The 20,299-nt window shown below is 45.6% G+C and overlaps 5 protein-coding genes across 6 annotated transcripts; 2 read left to right on the top strand and 3 right to left on the bottom strand.

Moving 5' to 3' along the window:
• Positions 1–1,068: 1,068 nt before the first annotated feature.
• GL218_07804 (Glucose-6-phosphate 1-epimerase) lies at positions 1,069–2,173 on the top strand (the record flags this gene model as incomplete). The annotated part of the gene is made up of 3 exons (XM_033584578.1): positions 1,069–1,326; positions 1,409–1,726; positions 1,799–2,173. 3 exons carry the CDS (start codon positions 1,069–1,071, stop codon positions 2,171–2,173), a joined length of 951 nt encoding a protein of 316 aa, XP_033441136.1.
• Positions 2,174–2,880: 707 nt separating this feature from the next.
• Positions 2,881–4,065, bottom strand: GL218_07803 (SPRY domain-containing protein; the record flags this gene model as incomplete). Of its 2 annotated transcripts, none has more annotated exons than XM_033584576.1 (1): positions 2,881–4,065. In XM_033584576.1, one exon carries the CDS (start codon positions 4,063–4,065, stop codon positions 2,881–2,883), a length of 1,185 nt encoding a protein of 394 aa, XP_033441374.1. The 2 variants fall into 2 exon arrangements, with proteins under 2 accessions (XP_033441374.1, XP_033441373.1); XM_033584577.1 differs by having other exon boundaries at positions 2,881–3,966.
• Positions 4,066–7,011: 2,946 nt separating this feature from the next.
• Positions 7,012–8,435, top strand: GL218_07802 (Serine protease/ABC transporter B family protein tagC; the record flags this gene model as incomplete). Its single annotated transcript, XM_033584575.1, has 2 exons — positions 7,012–8,301; positions 8,358–8,435. The coding sequence occupies 2 exons, from the start codon at positions 7,012–7,014 to the stop codon at positions 8,433–8,435; spliced, it is 1,368 nt and encodes a 455-aa protein (XP_033441134.1).
• A 1,453-nt stretch (positions 8,436–9,888) lies between these two features.
• On the bottom strand, positions 9,889–12,562 carry GL218_07801 (Vacuolar calcium ion transporter; the record flags this gene model as incomplete). The annotated part of the gene is made up of 6 exons (XM_033584574.1): positions 9,889–11,304; positions 11,364–11,441; positions 11,492–11,563; positions 11,613–11,720; positions 11,772–11,787; positions 11,952–12,562. 6 exons carry the CDS (start codon positions 12,560–12,562, stop codon positions 9,889–9,891), a joined length of 2,301 nt encoding a protein of 766 aa, XP_033441133.1.
• Positions 12,563–16,959: 4,397 nt separating this feature from the next.
• On the bottom strand, positions 16,960–18,607 carry GL218_07800 (Mannan endo-1,6-alpha-mannosidase DCW1; the record flags this gene model as incomplete). Its single annotated transcript, XM_033584573.1, has 4 exons — positions 16,960–17,520; positions 17,635–17,873; positions 17,935–18,420; positions 18,517–18,607. 4 exons carry the CDS (start codon positions 18,605–18,607, stop codon positions 16,960–16,962), a joined length of 1,377 nt encoding a protein of 458 aa, XP_033441372.1.
• Between the last annotated feature and the right edge of the window lie 1,692 nt (positions 18,608–20,299).

The following is a 20,299-nucleotide window of genomic DNA, read 5'->3' as shown; positions in this document are numbered from 1 at the left end:
AGCATACCTTAAGGCATTGATTGGTAAGGCGTTTAGGACGTAGATGATACCTAGTTACGATACCTAGTTATGATACCTTAGGTAATCTATAGGAATGGAAATATTTCTAATTATTTGTATTTGTATTTGTATTTGTATTTATATTTATATTTGTAGTTGTTTTTTGTTTTATGTGATGGATGAATGATTTAGTGACGAAAGGGTTGCAGGTCCAATGTTAAGCCGAGGGTGTAGATGCTCGGGAGATGTTCCCTTGGTTGGGACGATTCCGGCTGATTACTCGCATCTTATAGGTACGTCTAAGAAATAATAGCTGCAGGTAGGAAAGATGGGCGTTTCAGGTTATGCGGTGACACCAGGTTAGGATACGGGAATACTTGCATAATATTGTATATATGATTGTATATATGAGTTAAATAAGGTGTGGCATATGTAATGTATGTACTTACATGTCATGTAATGTACGTATTATATACATTATGTACCTCTAACCTACATGATGTAGGTAGGTAGGTAGGTACATACTATTATGTACATTTTTGATCTTCGGAAGGGTCGTCTTAGTTGAAGCTACAATCCACCTTAACCTTTCTCTGCGGATCCCATCCTTTTTTTTAAAAAAAAAGTTTTTAGTTTTTTAGCTTTTTACTTTTTTTTTACTATTTAAAAAAAGGGAGCTCTTACATCAGTTTAATTTATACTTGTTTTTCAATCTACCACTACATACTAAGATAACAAACATTCGATAATTGGGCGTTGCTTGCTATACTTAGACACATATATAGTATTACCCCACCACACAAAGACCCCTTAAGTAGGTATCTACCCTTACCTCTTCGATTTATCGATTAATAACCCCGCCATATAACATCACATCTATCATCTACCATCTACAATCTACCATTTATCATCTATCATATATCATCAACCTCTTGACATATCCATTCCCTACCTTAGGTACCTATCCTTTACCTACCTAACCTATCTATCATATATTCTACCAATCTACCTAATCTTACCTAACTCGACCTACTGAAACTAACAGACTTAGACAATCGACTAGTGATCATGGTTGACCGACCAAAGAAGCCATTGGCGCTAGCCACAACCCCGGGTCTACCACCTCAACCTCAGGTCAACTTCTCCAAAGACAATTCGCGAGTCACAGCTGTCCTTCCCACTGGCGAGAGCGTCGAGGTCCTTTTCTATGGCGCTACCGTTATCAGCTGGAAGAATCGCTTCGGAATAGAGAAGCTCTGGTTGTCTGATGCCGCTAAGCTCGACGGATCTAAGGCCGTACGAGGTGGCATTCCTCTGGTCTTTCCCGTAAGCTACAAATTATTCCTTCTTTGATTCGAGATAATACCTTCGTAAAGGGCGCTAGCTAATACTTATGGCGAATTGCTAGGTATTCGGCACAGCTCCTAATCACGCTGCAACCTCGAAACTACCCCAGCACGGCTTTGCGCGCAATTCGCGGTGGGAATTCCTTGGCAAGTCTAGCTCCGAGTCGACCGGGCCGTCTGACACCTCCGTCAAGCTCGACTTCGGCCTCTCATCCGCCACCCTAGAGGAGAAGACGAAGAGCCTATGGCCCTATACCTTCTCCATCATCTACAGCGTCACCTTAACCCCGGAGAACCTGAGCACGAGCATCGTCGTTACCAACGATGGTGAACAGCCCATCGATTTCCAGGTCCTATTGCATACGTATCTACGAATTGATGTAAGTAACTCATATTGTGCATAAAAGGCGCATAGTACAGCGAGAGCTAACCGAAACCTCCGCATCCAATAGGACATCTCAAAGATCCAGGTGACGGGTCTCGAGGAGTCAGAATACGTCGACAAGGTGGATGCGGCTAAGGCAAAGACACAGTCGGGCGCTATAACCATCACGGGCGAAACAGATAGAGTGTACACGCCGGCCAAGGGTCCCTCAAACCCGGTGGTGGTCGCAGAGGATGGCGAGGCGGTTTTCAGCATCGTACGGGACAACCTTAAGGATGTTGTGGTCTGGAACCCGTGGACGGAAAAGGCGGCAGGCATGGGAGACTTCGAGCCCAAGGACGGTTTCAAGAAGATGATCTGCATCGAAGCAGGCTCTGTCAGTGGATGGACTACACTGGACCCGAACGACGCATTCGAGGGCGCCCAGACGATTTCCGACTGACTTGGCAGCGGTGGGGTTCATGCAGCGTCACGGAGTATGGGCAGACTGTGAATAAATGCCGATTGGTCGAGGAGCTACTAGGAATAAGGACCAGTGATAAAGTAGACGGAGAGACGGAGATATCTTTGAAGATATTGACAATCTTTGGGCGGAGAGAATCCTGGTAGATCTCCTTAGTTACTTCTTTTTCTTTCATAACAGAAAGAAAAACGACGGCTCTTATTTGATTTGATACAACTAGCCAATCATAAATAGTTGCACGTCTACTCGTTTCTTATTGCTCCCAAACTCGGCCAAGCATTTATGTTGTCATCGTGTCCAATGATTCGTAGCCCCCGATTTGAAATTTGACCTCAACTAAAATGCAAGCATAGTGAAGGAGAAGTATAAAAATAAATAAGAATTTCAAAGTACTAATTAGGGGATTGGTTTACGATATGCCTCCAAGCCTAAACATGAAGTCAATAGAAGAATGTAAGTAACTAACCTAGGCAGTTAAAGAAATTATATTCTTTAGAGGCCACCGAAGATTTAATCTAACGCAGACAAATCCCATGGCATATTGATACAACCGTCCGCCTCGCAAGCATAACTTATACTCTTATGGAATACATCAAAGCCCATTCGTAAAAAATCAAAAGGAAATCACCGCAAGCTCCCCCCTACCTAATCTCCCTTCTCCTAACCTCTATCCTCATCTCCGCCATCTATCCCTCATACCCCCTCCACCTCCACAGCTCCGGCGCAAACACAACCTCAAACGCCACCTTATCAAACGCCCCCACGGCAGCGCACAAGTCGTGATACCCCTCGAGCCCCGTAACCGGCAGATCCTGCTCCCGGTCCGTCTCCTCGTGCAGATTCCACCGCCCCCTCTCTACACCGTCCCGCGTCAGAAACACCTCAACCCTGATCCCGCCGCCCTGCGCCGCGCAGAACTCCACCCCCAACCCCACCGTCTCGCCTACTCGGAATGGCGACGTAAACGCCTTCCCGCCCCACCGGTCATTCACGTACCGGTGTCCGTCGTCCCCGTGCACCCCCAAGCTACCGCGATGCCACCCCGGCAGCCGGAAGCCAGGGTACGGCGGGGCGACGAAGCCCAGCGACAGGGAGACCTCGTCGCGGCGACTACCACGCTCGAGGACGCGCACCTCGTAGTACGCCGTCTTTGTTTTCGAGCTCCCGGTCACCAGCGGGCTGTGCGCCGCGGCGTGGTACAGCGGCGGATACGTCGCCAGACAGGTGTCGCGGGCGCCGCGCGGAGACGACGCGGTCCATACCCCCGGCCGCACGTGGGCTAGGGCGCCGGCGAACGCGGGGGGCGCGTACATGGCGATGGCGCCGGTGCGCGCGGCGGCCTCGGCGGGCGGGTTTAGAGGCATAGGGGCGTAGAGCGGGTACTGCGCGCACCAGGACTCGCCGGCTTCGCATTCTTCCTCGGTGGCGTTGTTCGCGGGCGAGCGGTCGAAGCCGCTGAAGAAATTGGGAGGGGGCGGCAGGAGGGAGGTGTCTGGGACGGCGGTCTGCCAGTCGTGGGTTTTGGAGTCGCCGTGGGATGGTGGCGGGCCGGGCGGAGGCGCGTATTCCGTGCCCGTGGTGAGGAATGGGTTGTTCTTTGTGTCTGAGGGGGGCGGGCCGGGGGGAGGTGCGTACTCTTCCTGATGATGATGATGATGATGATGAGATGGAGGTGGGCCGGCCGGGGGAGCGTAGTAGTAGGGAGATGACTGGGATTGACCTTGCCCGTGAGACGGCGGGGGTCCGGGAGGCGGCGCGTAGTCCTGCGGCATGCTGGCTTTGGGATTGGCGGCGATGGTGGATGATGATTGAGGGACCGGGGCCGGCTTAGGAGCTGGGTCGTTGGTTTTGTCTTTACTTCCGAAACACATCAGGTGTGTTTTTTTGAGAGTATGATGGTTGAGGGTTGATGGTAGATAGTTATGGTTGATGGTATAAGTGTGTAAGTGGGCGAATAGGATTACACGTGATAATTCCGGGAAGTGTGTAATGTATGTAAGGTATGTATGATGTAGGTAGGTAGATGGATAGGTAAAATTAGGGAAAGAATTGAGAGAATCGTATTGGTTCAAATAGTTAAAATATTTGAAATAATTCACGGTTAGGACTCTGTCAATTGCTTGGCATCTGACGTTTTAACATTGACTTCTGTGCACACAAGACAAAGTCACTATGATACAAATTCAGGTGATTATAGTTATTACCGGTACCTACCTAGGAATAAGTACGTTAAATTCATACGTCATACCATAATTACATATCTTATCCAGCATAGCCACCTTCTAGAACAGCCTCTTGATCAAAGTCGTGGCTGAGTTCAAGTTAGAGTCTCTTTAATCAATCCGATATTTCTAATGATTCCCTACAAGCTACAAGCAACCAACTTCATTATGTCTGTCCACTATGTCTGTCATCGTTTTACCGCAAATCCATCCCGTTCAATGATTGGTTGCTCGTCGTGAAATCGGAACCAACCACATTGCAGCATGGTAATATTTCTACTTAGATACATGTATCCCGGGAATAACTAACCTAGAGATTTTGTATTTGAAGGCGAGATGCTTTTATTTTGATTTCTCTTCGTTTTTAATCTTCCCTCTTTCACATTACACCGAGCTGCCCTTTATTAACCGGTCCAATTAAACTATATAAGATACATCACATTCCCTTTATTAAGAGCAACACTAAACGGGCATATCGCACAAGTACTACCTACATGTATCCCCGCATGTATGTATCTTTATGACAACCCCGCCAAACCTAGCCAGCCTCATAGCCTCGTAGAGTACAGCTACCTAAATAGCCAGCCTCCCACATAATATAGACATATCAAAGATCATTTAAAAGACCACCTGTCAATACACGCATGCGAGCGTATATTCCTTGGATAATGCATGCGACCGAGTAGAATTTATATATAAGGTTTTGCATCGTTGTTGAATTGATTAAATTCAATCAGTAAAATGAGGCTGTATCAAAGGTGTGGTATGAGATAATGATAAGGATATTGCCAAACGTGCAATGTAGAATTTAGCCAATGGGAGGGCGCACATCTCTTGAAATTGGAAGATGGGCAAAAGGGTGGCTTTACTTGCCTACTTAATGTTGCTTTTTTAAGTTTAATTGTAACCATTTAACTCCAATAGTTGCTATGCGCGTGACGATGGTTAACCAATCGCTAAATTCTAAATGCAGTCACTTGCAACTTTTACGCATCAAATCCTGTCGGCAAGTCAGTAAAGTTGCACAAATATGATAAATATCTTATAAAACCCAAATTTTTAAGCATGCCAAGCCATATCAACAAATCAAACTCTTTTACGACCTTATAGTAAGACTGTTGTGCAACACATGGTTACTTCCTATAGCTATTATCTATTTATTTCATGCAATTTATTTCATCACCGTTAAATTTTTGAAATAAGCCGCATTACAATTCTAATCAATGAGGTAAATTGTTTTACTAGAAGGACCAAGCCCCTCTTCGTTGAGCGTACGAAGAGGTGCCTAGTCCCTCTAGCAATGATTCTTATAAGAATCGAGTTTCACCCCTTATACTCACAATATTAATCTCCCCAGTTGTGGTATCATGCAAATCACTTTCTAGATTGTTTATGCACTCTTATTCCTTCTATGGGCCTTGTTCATGACCACAATGGAAAATGAACATGATCAAGGTGATGTAAGCCCTGAGTTGGCAAAAAAATATGGATTCAAACATAGACAGGACGACTATGACATCTCAGTATCCATTCAAGACGAAGTTCACGGATCTCTCTACCAACCCGATGGAGTATCTAGCCACGGAAATGCGTCCCTCCTTGTATTGGATTTTCAATTTCCAAAGCAGGATTCCCAAAAAATGCCAGATAAATTTCATATCGGACTCTCATTTCCCCATATCGATAGGCTTTTCAGAATTTCCCCAAAGCCTTGGGCGAGCATCACTCGGTCATTTCAAGACCTCTCTATTGAAGAACAACGACCGCCTCTATTTATTATCAAAGGGGTGTATGGCCCATACGAAGGGGTGTATGGCCCATACGAAAGGCCAGACCAATATCATAATATTTGTTCATGGTTGATAGCAAGGCCACAATCAGATATACATGTACCGAAGTCCTTTCGGGTCGCTACTCTAATTGAACGTCATGGCACCTCGAAGTTTACTTGCGACATTCAAATTGCATACATGAGAAACGGGTATGCTCAACTACAAGGAACATCTATCTTGTTTGACCCCTCGAAGGTTTCCACTAGCCGTTTGCAGAGATATGATATAAATAAACTCGCTTCAGTTAATATCGACAAGCTCACAAGTAACGAAAAAGAGGGACCAAGCTCACCTATATCGGTTTCAACTGCTGCAGGGCCCAGTCTTTCCCCTATAGAAACTAGTCCGGCTACACAGCAACTCAAGGAAAGCTGGCCTATTTCCGACCTACCAGAGCTATCACTATTAAATGAGTGGAAAGACTTGGATTCATATTTCCGCTCATCGAATTTTTCACCAGACGGATGTATTCCACATTGTTGGATAATAAACAACAGCGCGGCGGCCATTAAAATAGTTGTGTTTAAAGATAGACTACACCGAGTTCCTGAGACTATACTAGATCCTAACTACCGGCTAAAAGATGAGGTATGTTGCGCTTAACTTAGCACTGGGATTCTTAAGTCGTCTTTGATCTAATACCCTCTAATAGCGTTTCTTTCGTCCTGCTGCTAAGAGGGATCTCCCCTCTTATCAGAAGAACTACGAGAAATCCAGTACGATTGTTCCGCTTTGGTTCTCGAAGAACGACGGTAAAGCTGACATGGGACATGTCGGCATTTTCATCGTCGAGGATGATAAGGATAGGCCATCACTTATAGGATGGCGAAGTGTGAGCCCAGGCTCTCGCATCGAAATCTATTCTGAGCGCGACGTAATCCACCAGAAAATTCATGAGTTCGCTCTCAAGGATTTGCCGCTCTTCCCAATCACTATTAACGGAAACAAGTTTCAACCAGACAAGAATATCGTGGGCACTTCATCACATTATATCCTTATCCAGAGCTACATGCCTCTTACGTTGGAACAAGAAATCAAGTTGAATGATTTAGGCGAATCAGAAGATCCAAAGCCCAGCTTACAGCAGTATTTCTCTAAGAATGCGTATCTTTACCGTTGGAACTCCACCAATTTGGACAGGATTAGGCTACTTGACTTCGTCGCCTATGCTAATGTCTTTCCAACCGAATGCAAAATGTCTCGAAGTTTACAAAGTAAACTACTGCAAAGACATAAACCACAGCAAGTACATAGTTCCTCAAAAAAACTTTGGGGAATTGACATTGTCTTTCATGATGATGTCAAGCCCAAGGAACTAGAAAGTTCCATCATAGAGGCTGCACACTTAGACTCGATCACGTTCGAGTATGGCTTACATAAACTTCGTTGTAAAGTTCAAGAAAGATACTTGGGAGCTTTATGTAAAATAGATGATGTTCGGATCATAGAGGAGGTCCCTCGATGGGGCTTACGAGATAATTCAGCCAGAACGATTCTTGGAATTGGGATTCATTACATGGAGCTGGGCTCGATGGATGGCAAAGGAGAAATTGTTGCCGTTGCAGACACTGGATTTGACAAAGGAGAACGCGATGATGTTCATCGGGCGTTCGAAAACCGGGTTGAAGAGATCTGCGTATGGCCCCCCCAAAACGCCCAAAATGCCCGAGACGCCCGAGATACTAACGGCCACGGAACTCACGTCTGTGGCCTCGTGCTCGGCAATGGCTTAATAAATGGAGACAGGATTCAAGGCGCCGCGCCGGATGCACGTCTTTTGGTTGAATGTCTAGGCCCGAGTCTCAAACGTAAGCTAAATAGCCTTAGTGAGCTATTCCAGCACTCCTATGACAAAGGAGCGCGGGTCCATAATAACTCATGGGGCACGATCTGGCAAGGAGTTCAGTACCAATACAATCACAGCGCAGAAGAGATAGACGAATTCATATGGGAAAATAAAGATATGGTCATATGCATCGCCGCTGGTAATGATGGAGAACAGCAATGCGACAGCCAGATTGGAACCGAAGCATCCTCTAAGAACTGTATTACTGTGGGCGCCACTATGAACCATCAAAGACGTTCTCATAAAGTTGCTTTGTTCAGTAGTCGTGGGCCGACTGTCGAACATCGGATCAAACCCGATGTGGTGGCACCGGGGGTGACGGTTCTCTCGACCACATCTAGAAGTATACATCCAGCCCCAAAACCATATGCTGGATGGCATTATCTTAGTGGTACTAGTATGGCCACTCCGCTTGTCTCGGGTTGCGCCGCCATGCTTCGTCAGGCCTACAGAGTATACCACGCGGAATCTCCGAGTGCCGCGCTTATTAAGGCAATGATAATCAACGGCGCGGAATCAGTACGTTGCTCTTCCACGGATGAATCTGGTTTCGGTTTGGTCAAGTGCAGAAGTTCCATGGTATTGAATAGCAGTTTTAATAACGGCGGAAAGGGAGAGCATAATTTCACCAGGTGGAACCGCCATGAGCCTTGGATCATACCCTTTGAGGCACATAGCTTCTCAAATATGACCCTCAAAGCTACTCTCGTCTGGTCTGATCCAAAGGGGGCGGCACTACAGAACCTATTTTCTTTCGTTGCTAAAATAGGACCTGAGGACAATAATCAACATGAAAGGCGTGGAAATATAAATGGCCCCCCGACGAATCCTGACGACTTCGATGAAAACAATAATGTTCAGCAAATCTGTTGGGATAGGATACCTGCCGGGGAAGGAAGAATGGAAGTCACTGTGGTGAGAATGGGATTAGAGCGTCAGGAAGTAGCATGTGTTTGGCGGTTTATATACATGCCTCCCATTGTATAGGATTATGGGATACGTGACTTCAAGGGCAGCGGCATAAGATGGAACAACCAAACGGGGCTCGGTGGAACTATACACTTTATTCGTGGTCTAAGTAGAAGGTAGTCGATCGCTAAGTTTAGTTTACTATTATTTACCAACAAAGCAACATTGTTCGTGAAGATATAGTTACCCCTACTCATACCTACCTACCTAGGTAGTCAAGTGAAAAAACACCCTTAGATTTTACGGTAAACAGTCGCTTAACCTACGTCAATTCAACATACTACTTAGGTAACTATTCACAATTCAAATACCCTAAAGGTATAAATCAACCCATCTGCATCTGCAAAAAATGAGAGTATGTCCAATTCATCCGCTAAGCAGCTCATATCAACCACAAAGTCTACAAGTCTGCATCGCTAAACTAACTAGGTACCTAACTTAAGCTATCTGCGCGTGTTTCCACACCCTCATCATCGCTATCTGCATCAGAGCGGCCAAGTTGGCTGGCTCAGCTTTTTGTCTGGGAAAAAAAATATCTCATGAAAATCAAGACAATTTAATCAAATCGCAAGGGGCCAAAACTCCGAAAAGTAGATAGCATCCCTCTAAAGAAGTAAAACATTTCATTTCATCTCCGTACTCTTTCTCTCCCCCTTGACCGTATAGCGTCAAATCGTCAAATAAGTGTTCATAAACCCCGCTTCGTGCAAGTTTAATATCAAAGCAATAATAGACTGATCGTTATATCCCATGCCCGAGTTAAACATTGAGTCGTGTTGTCAAATAAGAGGTTTAGATATGCACTTTAGAGGTCAAATGCCCCTTTCAAGCGCCTAGGGTACCTGCGGCGTCACCCTCAGGATAGAAGAACGCCACAACCGCGATGATTACGTACGTAGCGCAAAGCAGCGCACCCTCGAGATAGTTGCTTCGGCCGTCTAGAATCAAGAAGTTGATGATGAAGGCCGATACGAACAGACAAACGGTCTCGAAAAGGGTAAAGTAAAGCGTCATGGGTTGTCCGATGATCCAGCCGATGATAACCACCAGAGGCGTCAAGAACAGGGAAATTTGAATCGAGGAGCCAATAGCTACACCGATTGCCAGATCCATCTTGTTCTTCATAGCCACCGTGACGGCCGTCACGTGTTCCGCTGCGTTACCGACAATAGGCAGGATGATCAAACCGATGAAAGTCTCCTTGAGAGCGCTATTTGCGACCACATCATCGATGGCATCCACCATGAATTCGGCACACACGGCTACGAGAGCCGTCGATAACAGCAACATAATAATGGCTGCGCCACGTGAAAGGTCGTCTCCGTGCTCTTTGCCTTCTTCTCCAGTACCGCCAGTTAGGACAGAAATAGGAATTTGAGAAGGCATCATGGCTCCGGGTGGTCGGTATTGGTACTGGTTAAGTCTTTCGGGAAGAGAGTTGGTCCTGCGAATGCCGTATCTCACGCGCGGCACGGGTCCAACCGATGCCGCAGGTGCAGCTCCAACGTCCGAAGTGAAGACAGGCGGTGCCAGGCTCTTAGCCACGGGTCGGAATGAAAGAACACGCAAGTTATTGAAGGGACGTCTAGGTCCTGTGGGAGTAACTTCGAGTTCGCTTTCGACATTGGCGACTGTGTCAGCAAAGTCTACACGGCGGGGCTCTCCATTACTCGCGACACGATCCTGTACGGCATCCGGTCCAACACCAGCAATGTTCTGAGGTTGAGTAATTCCTTCGACACCAGTTGACGCCTTCCTATCTCGCTTGCGGTGCTTACGCTTGGAGCGCTTGTGTTTACGGCGGGACTTGTTTTCATCTTCCTCCTCGATAGCCTCTTCGGTACCAGTGGAGTTCATTCGAGGGAAAGAAAGGGGGCCTTGCAAAGAATCACCAGACTTAGAACCCCCCTCATGGATAGGACTAGCGCTATTAGTTCCGAGAGACGAGGTACGAGTTCGATCACCATCGTCAGTGTCTACAGACGCCGTACTGGATTTTCTGCGGCGATGTCCACGGATGGCTCGTTTAACACGTTTGGACATGGTTTCCCTCGAATGGCCAGAGTGATCCGAGTCCGAGTCCGACGAAGAACTCGAGTCGGAATCAGAGGACTCGAGCCATGCGGCAGCCGGGCCAGGTGTTGCTTCCTCATCGATGATGTGTTGAGGAGTCGATTCATACATATATGCGTGAGACTTCAGCTGGAACAGAAGGTACACGACATATACCAAAAGAAGAATCTTAAGACAACGTTAGTAGGGATTGAGGATATATGCGGAGTAGATAAGTAGATACATACCACGCTAACACCATGGCTGATCTTCAGAGACTCGTTATCAGCCTCTGTTTTGTCTCGGAAGGAAGCATGAAATGCGGTCTAGTAAGAATGTTAGCGATATCCTAAGTATGGTCGGAGATAGGACTAACCGGTAACATGAGACTAATCACACTCAAACTTAGCAAACAGGCACTCATCTGAGTCACTGTGCTGTTGTAGATCTAGAAGATGTTAGTGGATGTAAAGTGATCAAGTTCGTACTCTACTGACCTGTTCACGGAATCGGAGACCACCAAGGAAGAAGGCCATGCCTAGAATCAAGAGCAAGTTTGCGAGGATCGATCCAAGCAGGGAGGCCTGAACGATGCGAATCTCACCCTACATGGAATTAGCAACGTGAGATTACGAGTGGATAGATGTAATATTCACCTTAACTAGAGCGATGCTATAGATTATTAAAATATGAGGTTAGCAGAGTTCAATGCGCGACATTCATATACCGATTGATGGATGCAAGACTGCTCGATAATGAATCGTAGAACATGATCAACTTACATGCTATTGACTCGTTAGCTAAGAGCGCAATCAAAATGACCAGATAAGACTTACAAGATAATGAGTTCGACAGCATTACCAAACGTTACGTTAAGCAACGCGCCGACGGTATCGCCCATCTTGCGGGCGACAGACTCGGTAGCATGGCTAAGGAGTGCCGCAAGAGGAATAATGGCGACAGCGTTAATACCGAAAGTAGCTCCGGCATTCCTGTTCGGAATGTTTGCGATAGCAATCCCGACGGGTACGAATACCAAGAATAGGTTGATCCAGCTGTGTAGGATCACTTTCTTTAATTCGTGATAGGTTTCGACGACGACATTTTGTTTCTTCTTCTTGGTACCGTCTTCGTCTACGACAGACCCCGTCCCCTCCACTTGAGATGTTGACGGAGCCGGCCTATCGGCATTCTGGGTATCCGTTCCGAAGTTGGGGGCGTCCTGAGATTTCGCGGAGCCATTAGAAAGGCCCTGATGGCCGTCAGAACCGGTACCGCTAACATGGCGGATCTTCTCCGGATCTTGTTGTGTATGTGTATTATTTATGGGAAGGATGGGGTTAGAGTTGGACGCGGTGGAACGTGTAGAGCCTCCATACGCGTGACCTCGTGCCCAAGAGCGTATGCGATCTATATTAGAGGCCTTGTCAGTTGAGCTTTCCTTCATCGATGTATGCGGCTTTGGCAGATTCGACGCCAAGGTCGTAATTGTTCTGGAAAGAGAACGGGAAGAGGGGGAACGTGTTTAGGACGTAATCCGACAGCGAGAGAGACCTAGACTAAATAGGCGTAGAAGCAAGTAGAAAAATTGGGGAAAGACGGTGGCGTGGGGAGAGCTTTAATTGGTAGAAGTCAAGGCGTAATCTAGAAGCCCAGGGGTAAAGCCGAGAAGAGTTGCTGCTTGCGGATTGGTTCCCGGGTTAGAAGATTTCCACCAAGCCAGTCACCAGTCACCAGTCACCACCTGAGTTCAGCGGTGTCGTCTACACAGTAGATTATAGACCGTAGTTAGACTGTAAAGTGATGACTTGTAGAATAACGTGTAGTTAACTAGACTTAGACTGTGTGGATTTTCGCCTTGCTTTTAGGGACGGCGATACGACGTAGATCCTACCTGAGGCTAGCTAACACGTTGGTCTGTGCCGCAAGCCTTATTAAATTTCCCTGATAAAGACATATCGTCTCTCCGCAATTTCTTTGTCGTCGATGGCTGAAGGATAGATTCTTTTTGAAAGCTTTGAGCTTTACAGCTTTACAAAGCTCCCGTAAGCTCAAGGTATAGGAGTAAATCCCGATCTCTTTCGCCCCTCTATGACACCATACCGACAGATACCAACAGATTCGAAGCCGGCAGATCATCCCCACTTGGAGGCTTGCCGGAATTAATGAGGTAGCGTCGCGTCGGGTTGAATGGACACCCGCATCAGCATGCAAGAAGGGTACATAGTGTGATGACGGATAACAAGTACCGAGCTTTTGTCGGGACTTGGTTTGAAGCGACTACGATATACGTGTCCAGAAAAAAGCAGTAAAGGGGTAAGGTGGAAAAAACATGAACGTAACGAAAAAATACTTGAAGGAATAGTATAAAAATAAAATAAAAACTTACGCATGATGTCTATCACGATCACCCCTAAAGAGAGAGTATCGCCTGGTAAGACGAGTACTCTCTCTCTCTGGTGGGTGTATTCTGTCTGTATAAGGTACCCGGCTCCTCGACAAACCGGTAAGTATTCCTTGGCACTCAATTCTCTTCTTCTCGTCAGCGGTCGTGTAACAAGCTCCGATAGTTTTACTGATAGTGTTAACAAGGATTAGACGGGGCGGCGGGACGGCAGAACGGCACCACCGCCTCACTTCTCAAGATACAACGTATAAGCGACTTACGATTCACACTGTACTTCGCATCACCCGAACGAAAGCGACGAAGCGTGCGTAGGGCTGATGCTAGCTCCGACGGTGCCTCGGTAGCTTAGATTATAAAAAGGAGGCTGAGGCTAGCTTGTATACGCGTAAATACGTATGTTTACTTAGTCTGCGATGGATTCGGCGTTGGTCGTATTTGATAGATGTATTAGGTTAGGTAGGTAAATGTATATGATGATTGCGAATAGTTATTATTGTTGTTGTTTGTGTAAGGTAAGGGAAAAGTATTGAAGATGATGGTAGATGATGATAATTAAATACCAAATAGCTACGAAGCAAAGCTCAGCTAATTGACATAGTCATAACATTCCCTTACTGCAGTGTTTATTAAGTTCATAATATAATCGATAGAATTGACAAAATCGACAAAATCGACAAAATCGACAAAATCGAGAAGTAAGTGGAATTAGGTTAGAAGTCATAAATATCGATTGTTTCGATTGTATCAGTTGTTTCCTAACATTAGAAGTATGATTATAGATACATCATACCTATGAGGTAAGTACATACCTACATTAAAGGTAGTTGCACTGCTGCAGTACTACAGAGCTCTCAATCATGCTTAAAATCCAGGTGTGAAAAAGCAAGAAAAATGATGACGTAGTTGCCTGGATAACTGCACTAAGACATGCGTAACCATGTGTAACCATGTACATCATCCAACCTTTAGATCACATACAGCAGGTGCAATCAGAAATACTTGAACTTTATTGTTCATATTGTTAGTGATGAGTAATAACACATTCAAGGCATTCTTTCATGTTACTGCGAATGAACTATGAGAACATTATCAACTAAACAACTCGACACATACCTAATCGACATACCTAATATCGACACAACCGATGTATGAGTCGCAAGGTTTTAATCTTAGATGAGCCACAGCTTAATCTACAAACACCTACCCATGACCGAAGATCTGTAGTCAGATTAAGATCATTATTAGATCTCGGATCTCCGCTACTTTACCGTCCCAGCGGAGCTATCGGCTCGGATCTACCCAGCGTTGGGGCCTCAAACTCGGTGTCGGCGCAACAAGGATCCATCTTGATTGAAGTATCCAAACAATGGCAGTCGCGCATGGATAAACCCGGACGATATAAGCTCCATGGTGGCAGGTTTGAGATCCGAATAGTGCTATGATATGGTTCCAACTGCGAAACTTCTCTCAGAATTTGGTCCCCAAAAAGCAATTATATTGAAGAAAACATAGTGCCATATTATATAAGCCGTATAGATGTAACTGGAGGTGTTACTAATACATGATGCTTACTTATATCCTCTCCCCTCCTAGAAACTCACATACCGACATAACGAGGGCACGTTTCATCGAGGCAGTTGGTGGCCTTTGATGACTTCATATTAGGGAGACGTCAGTTAGGTCTCCAGTGCTAGCATATAAGCCAAAACAATCTACAGGGTATTATAAGCGTTCTCCATCCATATAGCCTATAGTCTCTCGTATTCAGCATAAGATAACAAATCAAGCTCAAGGTTCATTCTCTAAACACCAAAGATCTCCAATACTCGGTCGAGAAGTAACCATTTCGGTATGTCAGCAGTTAGATGTTATAGACTTACTTGAGGAATACCTCTAAGCGTAGCATTCGAGGAAAACTCGAAGCGAAGTGATACTAGAAAAAGACTTAGCAGAATACACCTTTCGTATTCCAATTCGCCTAGTTGACTACCTCGCATGCTTCACATCACTCTCCTATCATATAGGTAAATTTAAATATCTCATGGTATCTCAAATACGAAATAGGACGTACCGGGCTTCGACTATACTCCAGCCCGAAAGGTAGGCGAATACATGTTCTACTCATTAGTTTTAACGAGTCTTGAGATACATATAAGGGTAAGCACTTGTAATAGGATTTAACTTTACGTACCAATCTATAATAGAGAACTTAAATGATATTTAACTATCCAAGGCATCATGAGGAGCTGCAGGTCATATATATTTGCAAGCTCTTCAGCTTTCTGAGTTGAGCACAGTTGATCGGGGCAGCTGAATTTATTATCTCATATTATATACACATTATTCAATGACAATCTGAGAGTGAAGACGACTAGGATGAGATAGCAATTTCTATCGCACATGCAGCCACCCTTCTTGTTAACTTCTTATATCTGTCTGCCTAAACTGACCGCATTTGCTGCCGCATTTCCTCTTATCTTGAGTCATATTTGGTTCCTCAACATCCAGACAGCAGCAAGACGTCGATTTTTCATTATTCGAATGAGAGGCTCATATAATATAAAGTCTTTACGAATACTCATTAGGCATGTCTGACTAAGTAGTCCAAACGAAGATCTGTTAGTTAGGCCCAGGAGGGTCGTTGTATGACTTTACATCCATAGCTGCCAATTCTGAGTTGTCTCAACTCCAACAGGTCTAATTTATCGTATCGTCGAGAAGTCTAGCAGTTTCAAGTACGATGAGATACGTAAGGCTTCTACTACAAGACTAGTTAGAACGTGTAATCTTCGGATTGAATGAGTGAATGAATGACATTGGTGCAATCAATCCACAACTCTTGAATGGCCTTTATAAGGGTACGAAGACAAGGGCTATTAAGCTACAACCTTATATATGTTCTATCTTGTTTACCTGTCTACGATTGATTGAGTTGCTGGTAAAGAGTCAAGTCAGAGCAGGAGTGAGAACAAGCCTGCTGGTGATGCCATATTTAACAAACCCTCTCCATAGTCACTGATACCTGTTCAGCCTATACCAGTCAACAAGTCAAGTCAAACCACTATATTAGGCAATAGACAATAATATCACCCACGGATTGAATTAGATTTATGTCTATATTGTCCAATTCTTTGGATTATTCCTTGCTTCTCTCACCTGCGGTCCTCCCCTACCGTGCCGGAATCTCGGCAGCCAAGTCCTGTGAACTCCTAGAAATGAACTGTGGCAGACTAGAAAGACAGAGGTACCAAAAGGGAAGGATGCTTATGTACAAATCCGCTCGTCGGTTCGACGATTCGGCAGTTCCGGGTATCCGTTTCCTGAACAAAATTCCAAAAAAAAAGATCAAGATGTGGTTGCAAAACACGTGCCTACGCCAGAAATTCCATTATTGACCTTCCAATATGTATTTAATATGTATTCTAATCCACCTCCGTTTAGTCCAAGCTCATCCACGCAAAGGCCGAGAGTGATCCTGCGATGACGATGGCTGTCAGGATGCCCGCACCTGCCCTATCGCCGCCGGTGATCGGAGCGAGCGTAGGCATTACGGGGTCGCTAGAACCAGCGTTCGCTTTACCCTTCGAAGTACCACCGGTCTGGTTGGTAACGGGTGCCGGGACGTCGGGAGCCAGGAGACTGACCAAGGCACCTAGGACGTTCATCTGCTGACTGGCACCCATGTCCCCGTCCCAAACACCGCTGGTCCAGTGGAAGCCACAGAATCGACCGTTGGCACCGCCGGTACACTGCTTCACGGCGCCTTGCGTGGATGCTTTTAGAACTGGCAGGATCTTCTCCTTGGTGAAAGGTGCCACCTGCATAGTCGTGCCCATCCATCGGTGCGTGAATCCCTTGAAGGACTCCATATCAGAGTTACATTGCTGATTTTCACAAGATGGCTCAAACGCGATATTGGCGGGGGCAGGGAAGAAAATTTCGATCATGCGGTCTACAAGGTTATCGATGCGGTCCTTCCAGATTTGCTCGCCATCGGTCTAAGTCATGTTAGTATTTGAAAGAACTCTTCTTGGCTTGGTATTAGGATAGGTGGAGTGGCTTCCAGGAACTTCACGAGAACCTTGTACACGAAACGAAGCGAAGGAACTTACGTAGTTATACAAGAAAGCAGCACCCTGTAGCAACATGGCGGCGTTGTACGAGAACTGGGCTTTGTTGAGGTCGCTGCAGTCGGGCAGATGGGCGCCGTCGTAGACATCCCACTTCTCTGAGATGTAGCCTAGATCAGAGATCAGATCCCAGGTTCTCGTCGCAAGGTCGGCGTAGGTCTGGTTGCCGAAATAACGGGCCAGTCGGGCACCAATGTTGAAGTAGCAGGCGTTAGCGATGGCTGTTATCATGTTAGTGTCCGATAAATCTTATTCCTAAGCATCTGGACTGGTCCGACGTACTGTTGATATAGTCGTATCCATTATTGGTCGAGTAAACCTGCCATCTGAGACCCCATTTGCATCGTCCGTTGGGAACTCTTCGATCTTCGCTCGTCTGCTCGTTGAATACAGCCTGCGCCAGTGCTACCCACTGCGGCTGGTCCTCTGGAGGATCCGTGTATCCTACTTCGGTGGCAAGCATGGCCGATAAGGCCCAGAAAGCTTGATCATCGTTACCCATGGACGCAGACCAGTTGCTCGGTAGGTAATCAGCGTTGTCGCCAACCTGATGCAGCATGGCCGTCGTTATCAGATCGTCGAACTGTTTGTCGCCGGTGTTGTGTCGATAATCTAGCAGCGTACCCCACATCGCACCACCTTGCCACCAGTAGTAGTCGCCGTCGGGGGGAGGACCAGGCAAGATACCGGGAACCATGCCCGGCTCGTCGCCATGATAGAAGGTGAGAAGATCTTCAGCAACCTGTGCGGCGGCCTTCTTGATAGATTCTAAATAGAGAAACATCTCTTATTAATCGCCTTTACTTCCGCACGGGACAATTCCCAATGGTACCGGGGAGAGTAAGTAGGTAGACATGTACATACCTGGGTCGTCGAGGTTTACTTCCAGGGCACCGAATGCTCTGTCGGCGAACAGGCCTAGCGCAGCCAGCACCGGCGTAGATAATCTCACCATGGTATGCGAAATGTATCTACTCGGGAAGAGAGCAGGGGAAGCGAACGAACTTTCAATATCGAATTACTAGGAAGTGAGGCAGAAATAATGGAAAATAGACAACGAATGGATGGCCTAGTTAGAGATGATGTAAATCACGACTTATTTCGGAGACGAGAGGGTTTTGGACTTGAAGGATAGTGGAACTCGACGTCAACGACGTGAAAGGGCAAAAAAGGACAAGACAAATTAACCAGCTAAGTAACTAAGCAACCAGACTGCATTTGCATTGGCATTGGCAGAGAGGGCAAGGCAAAAGAATGGGAAAGGCCAAGATTCAAATTGAATTCAGGAGGTAACAAAAAGGAAAAGACAGGTTAATTAACCAATCAAAAGAAGTCTTGGCTAAGACTCCAAGCCTAGACCGTTTTTGTGTTCTTTGGGGAGAAAAATAAATATGGGGATATGGGGATATAGGAATATGGGAATATTGGAATATTGAATTATGGGAACAAAGGGTGTAGGGGGTTTGAACCAGCTTAAACGATTAAACGATTGAACCAACCAAATCTCTCCAATCATCCAAGTCAAACTAGGATCGAGATAAAACGATAGTTAAAGGCATAGCCGAATTGCCCAGAACAGCCAGACCTAATGTATGTATGGCGTTGGCGTACGTATTTGCCTTTGTGTTTTTCGTATTTGAGGCGTAAAGTTCCCGAACGAATCCGCGTAATAACTTAACCGAACTACCTATACCTAAAATAAAAAGCAAGAGTATCTCGCACCTGAAACTTTCATGTTGCTTAGAGGCTGTTAATTAGATCCATTATGCACTTAGTCATAGCAATGGATTACTTACTATGTAAAGCAACACTCACTTCAACACTTGAATTTTACCTCATAGCTGCATAGGTGGGTAAGGTACGAATATACATACATACAACACAAACAACGGTCGAGCAATCATCCCAAAAAACACATGCTGTGCGACGCACCCCTGAAGATCTTGGCGCCTGAGCCGCCAAGCTGCACTAAACCCCACACGGACTAGAAGATCTAGGCGCGCGCCAGAAAAAATAACATTAGAAACCAATGAGGACCGACTAACGTAACCCGCCTATGAATATAAAGAACATTGTCAAGTCGTCTCGTCTTGATTCTTAACCAAGACGCGCCGAGACGCTTGTGTGAATAAATGTAATACATACATACGCCTGGAATGGTGTGCATGACATACACTAACTACTTTATAAAGATGCCGACTCTTCCTGTTTAACTTAGCTAACTATGTGTTATTTATATGTGTCAGTGTTTATTTACGTATGTACGGATATGTATATGCATGATGAGATCTAAATCTCATTCGTTAATATGAAGATCTACCGATGTTTATTTACAGGCCCAGATTACTACCATGAAAGGCACTTGTATTAGTAAGATACGTGTAACTACATGGATGGTAGATTATGCAAGACCTTCTCAATAAACCGGCAGATATTTTAGCTACCTAGTTAGGCCGTAGTTTGGGAGTTAAAAACATCTCGTATTAGTAAATCGTATATAATACTAGAAACGTAAGATTTAGTCATGTTAGAAAGGAAGCCATGGCACCTTGGCTGTCTGCTCATTCATCTACTTAAAATTCATCACTTCGAAACTATGCATGTGTGATTTGCAACTCATCATTGCTATTTGTGTTTTCGGAGGAAC

The sequence above is a fragment of the Daldinia childiae genome (genome assembly GCF_008694065.1).
Source record: "Daldinia childiae strain JS-1345 chromosome Unknown Scaffold10, whole genome shotgun sequence".
Classification (NCBI taxonomy): domain Eukaryota; kingdom Fungi; phylum Ascomycota; class Sordariomycetes; order Xylariales; family Hypoxylaceae; genus Daldinia; species Daldinia childiae.
Note: the sequence above shows the minus strand (reverse complement) of the source record. Positions and strands in the feature narration are given on the sequence as shown.